At 36.9% G+C, this 4738-nt stretch overlaps 1 protein-coding gene across 1 annotated transcript in view; it reads left to right on the top strand.

Annotated features, from left to right (window-relative positions):
• LOC105165703 (transcription factor PIF1) overlaps positions 1–4170 on the top strand; it is a gene marked incomplete in the record, with an annotated part of 5386 nt that extends 1216 nt beyond the window's left edge. Inside the window, 7 exon segments of the mRNA XM_011084801.2 lie at positions 8–203; positions 2277–2375; positions 2455–2520; positions 2613–2678; positions 2762–3139; positions 3311–3389; positions 3817–4170. Of these exon segments, the coding sequence (XP_011083103.1) occupies positions 8–203; positions 2277–2375; positions 2455–2520; positions 2613–2678; positions 2762–3139; positions 3311–3389; positions 3817–3821 (889 nt within the window).

A 4738-nucleotide genomic window follows, 5' to 3' on the forward strand; every position in this document is an offset into this window, starting at 1 on the left:
AGAGCCTCACTGCCACGGCGGGCGGCACTTCCGCGAGGACCGGAGAATTAGGAGCTGGTACATCCTCCGGCGGCTCCGGAGCCAGTTTCACCGCCAGCGAGCCGCCACCGCCACCGCCACCGCCTCCGCAGAGAGCGCCGCCTCCCCCAGAAGACCGGAAACGCAAAGCAAGAGAAGCTGACGACAACGAATGTCAGAGTGAGGTAAGCAACAATCCCTACTTATGATTGTCTTTTAATTCTAAATACCGCCAAAACACCTAAATTAGAACTCCTAATTCATTTTTGCTTGTTCCCAAACTATACCGTCGGTTAGAGCCATCTAACTAACGTGCGCAGAGCGTGGGCATGGCCTCATTTTTATATAAATCAAGTGTTAAGAGAGTATATTAAAAATTAATATAATTATAATAACATATTTTAGTTTCTGTCGGTCCTCATACTAATATTTCACTTAATATCCAAAACTCTACTTCAATATCACAATGCTAAATCTTATCGAGAGCCAGCCCATATTTTAATATAATATGTGCCAGACAATATTTTAATATACTATGTAACATTCAAAATATATTTACATCATGATTGAATTAGGTGATATATAAAAATCAAGATCAACATTATTAGATATATTATCTTGTAATCGATTCAAACCTGTACTCATATAATAATTTGTGCTTTTGTTTCGAAAAGAATAAAATAAAAAAGTTCTATTTTCGTACCACTTGCATATACAAGTGGCATAACATATTCCACCTAAAAGATAACATACATAATCATCTGTATCTGTATCTGTACTGTAATTAAAAAATAAAATTTTAAATTCAAAATGGCGAATAATACCAAATATATAAATCATTATATAATGTAATAAATCATATCCTGCATCATCAATCCAACTATATTGGCATAGAATTATCTCAATAAAATTTTATAAAAAAATAAAAATAAAACAACTTAACCGACGTAAAACTAATGTCGTCGTGGGGGTGGGGCACGTTAATATTTCGGCGGGGAGTGCACCACTAGGCTGCTGCCCTTAACACGTGGCAAGTGATAATGCACAACAGAGATTGTGCATCTGAGGCTGGCCACGTGGAGGGGTCAGAACCACAAGTTTCTTCCCACCAGGTGACAAGAGTCCCAGTGCGCACCCGGCATAGTGTAGAAAATGAATTTGGGGGGCAAAAGTAGGAGCAGTGCGCCGTGAATGGAGCAGCACGGCGCGAGAGAGGGCAAAGTTTTCAGCGCGGGGGTCACCCCACATACTCAGACCAGCTTGTCCTTATGTTGTCTAATTGCGATGTACCGACGACCCTTGGTGTTTGCAGACACACTTCACACAATACATTATCACACATATTGAGACTGCGGCTCTAACCGGCATAATAACCGTATGGTCCGTATCCCAGAAGGTTTATTTTAAAAAATTTCTCTTGTTTCTATTCACCATTCTTCACTTCTTTTTTCTTTTTTTTTTCAAATATATATATATATCATAATTGTTTTTTTGTCTGTTCTCACTAAGTACAAAATTTTAGAATTTTCTGAAATTTATTTTATTTTAGATTTGTCTCATCTTAAAATCTGAGAAGATAGTTCTTACAATCTGATAAGACAGTGCTGAAAGTATGACTGATTGAGCTGTGTATTTCAAATTGTTCTTTTTTTTCTATAATATCTATAAACAATAATTTTAATATAGAATTGTCTGTTTAATTATAGCATGAGGCTAGATCAAAAAGAAAAAATTATAGCATGAGGAGTCTTGTGGCTTGAAGCCATGGTTATAGTCACAATAAGGTTGCAAATATCCTGTAGTTTATAACAAGATTAACCATGATGTGTTTATATCAAATAACTTGAGTCCTTGAGCATAAAAAATGAAAATTGGTATTCACTAACTAAATTTGGACAACTCTCTTCTGGTTTGTGGCGAATGCGAATGCTGTAATGCAAAATTTTTACAAGAAAAGATTATGCCAAGAATGATATCTTTGCAAAGATTTTTTCATATGAACTATGTTTTAAAGTATCGAATGATATGAATCATATTATGTCCGCACAATTATGCACAACTACTGTAGTATTCTTCACAATTTAGTGTTTTAACACCTAATTCATATACACTAATAATGTATGGTTGAAACCAAGCAGTGAATTATTTATAAAACAAATTTTCCCTTCGGCTCTACATAAAAGCAAGATCATGGCTGCGAAATGTGTATTTTAATTTTTACCTCTTTATTTAGCTTTTGCTACTGTCTGGTGTTGTAGGACATTGAGGTTGAGGCTGGGGAGGCTAAAAAACAAGGCCGTGGTTCAACCTCAACAAAGAGGTCTCGTGCTGCAGAAGTCCACAACCTATCGGAAAGGGTATGTACATGTCCAAGTTTACGCTACGTTTCATGCTGAAGTTATTTGCTTAGTTACTTGGATGTTGTTATGTATGTAGAGGCGTCGAGATAGAATAAATGAAAAGATGAAGGCGCTGCAAGAACTCATACCTCGTTGCAACAAGGTTTGGATTTCCGGATATTACTTCACTTGTCTTGAACTAATGCTATACAATACTTTGTATTGAGTTGTTGTTTTGCTTTCCTCAATATTTAGTCTGACAAGGCCTCGATGTTGGATGAGGCGATCGAGTATTTGAAATCACTTCAACTGCAAGTGCAGGTAGAGTTTGCTTAGTGTCTTAATCGAAACTTCACTTTGTGTTCTTGTAAAGAAGAAGCTCATTGCATGTACAATTATTGCAGATGATGTCGATGGGATGTGGGATGATGCCTATGATGTACCCTGGCATGCAACAATACATGCCGGCTATGGGAATGGGCATGGGTATGGGGATGGGTATGGATATGGGGATGAACCGCCCGTATCCATCTATGTTACCCGGTTCGGCAATGCCAAATCCAGCTGCTGCAGCACATATGGGTCCTAGATTTCCCATGCCACCATTTCATATGCAGCCAGTTCCAGTGCCTGATCCTTCAAGAATCCAGGCTCCTAACCAAACAGATCCCATATTAAACTCAGTTACTTCCCACAATCCAAACCAACCAAGAATGCCAAACTTCATCGATCCATATCAACAGTTTCTCGGTCTCCAACAAGCACAACTACCTTTGCCACAGGCAAGTTTAACCCCTAAGGTTTCATTTGCTTCCATTTTTCGATATTTTTGTTCTGTTTTTTGCACTTCAATAAAGGATTGATTTGGGATTCTTCTCAATTAGAAATTGGAGACTCACAACTGCCTTTTGGCGTTCAGAGATACTAACGAATCCCGCTATTTTGTTTTGTAGAACCAAGCAGTGGTGCAGCCTGGTGTCAGCAAGCCGAGTAGCAGCAAAGATATGGGCAACCCTGATAATCAGCAACCTGGTAAGACATTGCTGTAATTACATCATATCAACCTTAGACCATTGGATCAAACCTCCAACTTTTGAACTCCCAATACTGGTTGCAATAGAAGCAGACATGATCCAACTTCAAATACTCCAATTCATTCATGTAAAAACTGAGTCTAGGAACTATTACATTGTATGACACTGCTTGTTGGTCAGGTCAAATTAAGGATACATACTCGAGAGTTTCATAATTTAAGGTTGTAGGACTGGCTGGGAATCTTTAGGACTAGGACTATATGCATTACAAAAATAACCACCTCATCTAAATGTTTACGTTGTTGGAGGCTCAAGACTTGCTTTAATTTGGTACCATATATGTTAAATGACTACTTTATTTAAACTGTTAACGAGAAAAATCATTTAATGTTTTAACATCTCTAAGTATTGTTGCACATTTGCAGGTTGATTCAGTGAAAAGCGAACGAGGGGAGGCTTTCGTTCTGCCCGACAAAATTTTGTAAAGAGAGAGAGAGAGAACGACAAAGAGAGAGTAGAGCCCAAGTACATTCCAGACCCTCTTAGCTAACATCATTTATCGTATTCTAACATGTAACCCTTATCTTAGTATCGGTCTTTTCTCGTTACTTAGTCTTGGCTCTGGGCAGAGAGATTCGTGAAATTCAAACTGGAAACAGTAGTTTTGAGGAAAGGCAGTATAATTTTAGTGAGGATACGATAAAGTTGGAAAATTTTTATTCGAATCAGGTTCGACCGAATAATCAAATCGATACAGTATAAATCTGTTACATTTGTCATGTATTTGGTCAAGTCTTCAGAATTATATATCAATTACATGACACTTGTCATAAAATTGATTCAAGCCGATCAAAGCCAACGAGGTAGTCAAAGCCTTGATGTGCATGCATGCCTTCTTATTTTGATCCACTTTACTTAAAATAAAGGGAAGGGATGGTGGTTGGTATTCTTTCTATTGGTCTTTAGTCGTTAGGATCTTTACCCGTTTCTTAGGGTATGAATATGTATATTACGTTCACTTTCTACCATATTTAGAAATAAAGATCTAGCAAGCCACATTTGTCCTATAAATCTCATTTTTTATGGATTTTGTTTTCGTACTTGTAAAATAATTTAAGAAAATATCGTGTTTTTGGTCAATCTTTTTCAATATAATTTTATTTGTGACTTTTTACTAGTAAATCTCATAAAAAAAAATTTCTTCCAATTTTAGTCGTCACGTCCATTTTTGTTTTCAATAATTAATGAAGCAGTTAGCAATCTCATGTGCAGTTTCGAACATTTGTTGTTTATTTGGATAGTTTATAATAAACTAATATTATATTAATATCACACATCAAGGCTAAG

Source organism: Sesamum indicum, linkage group LG6 (assembly GCF_000512975.1).
Source record: "Sesamum indicum cultivar Zhongzhi No. 13 linkage group LG6, S_indicum_v1.0, whole genome shotgun sequence".
Classification (NCBI taxonomy): Eukaryota; Viridiplantae; Streptophyta; class Magnoliopsida; order Lamiales; family Pedaliaceae; genus Sesamum; species Sesamum indicum.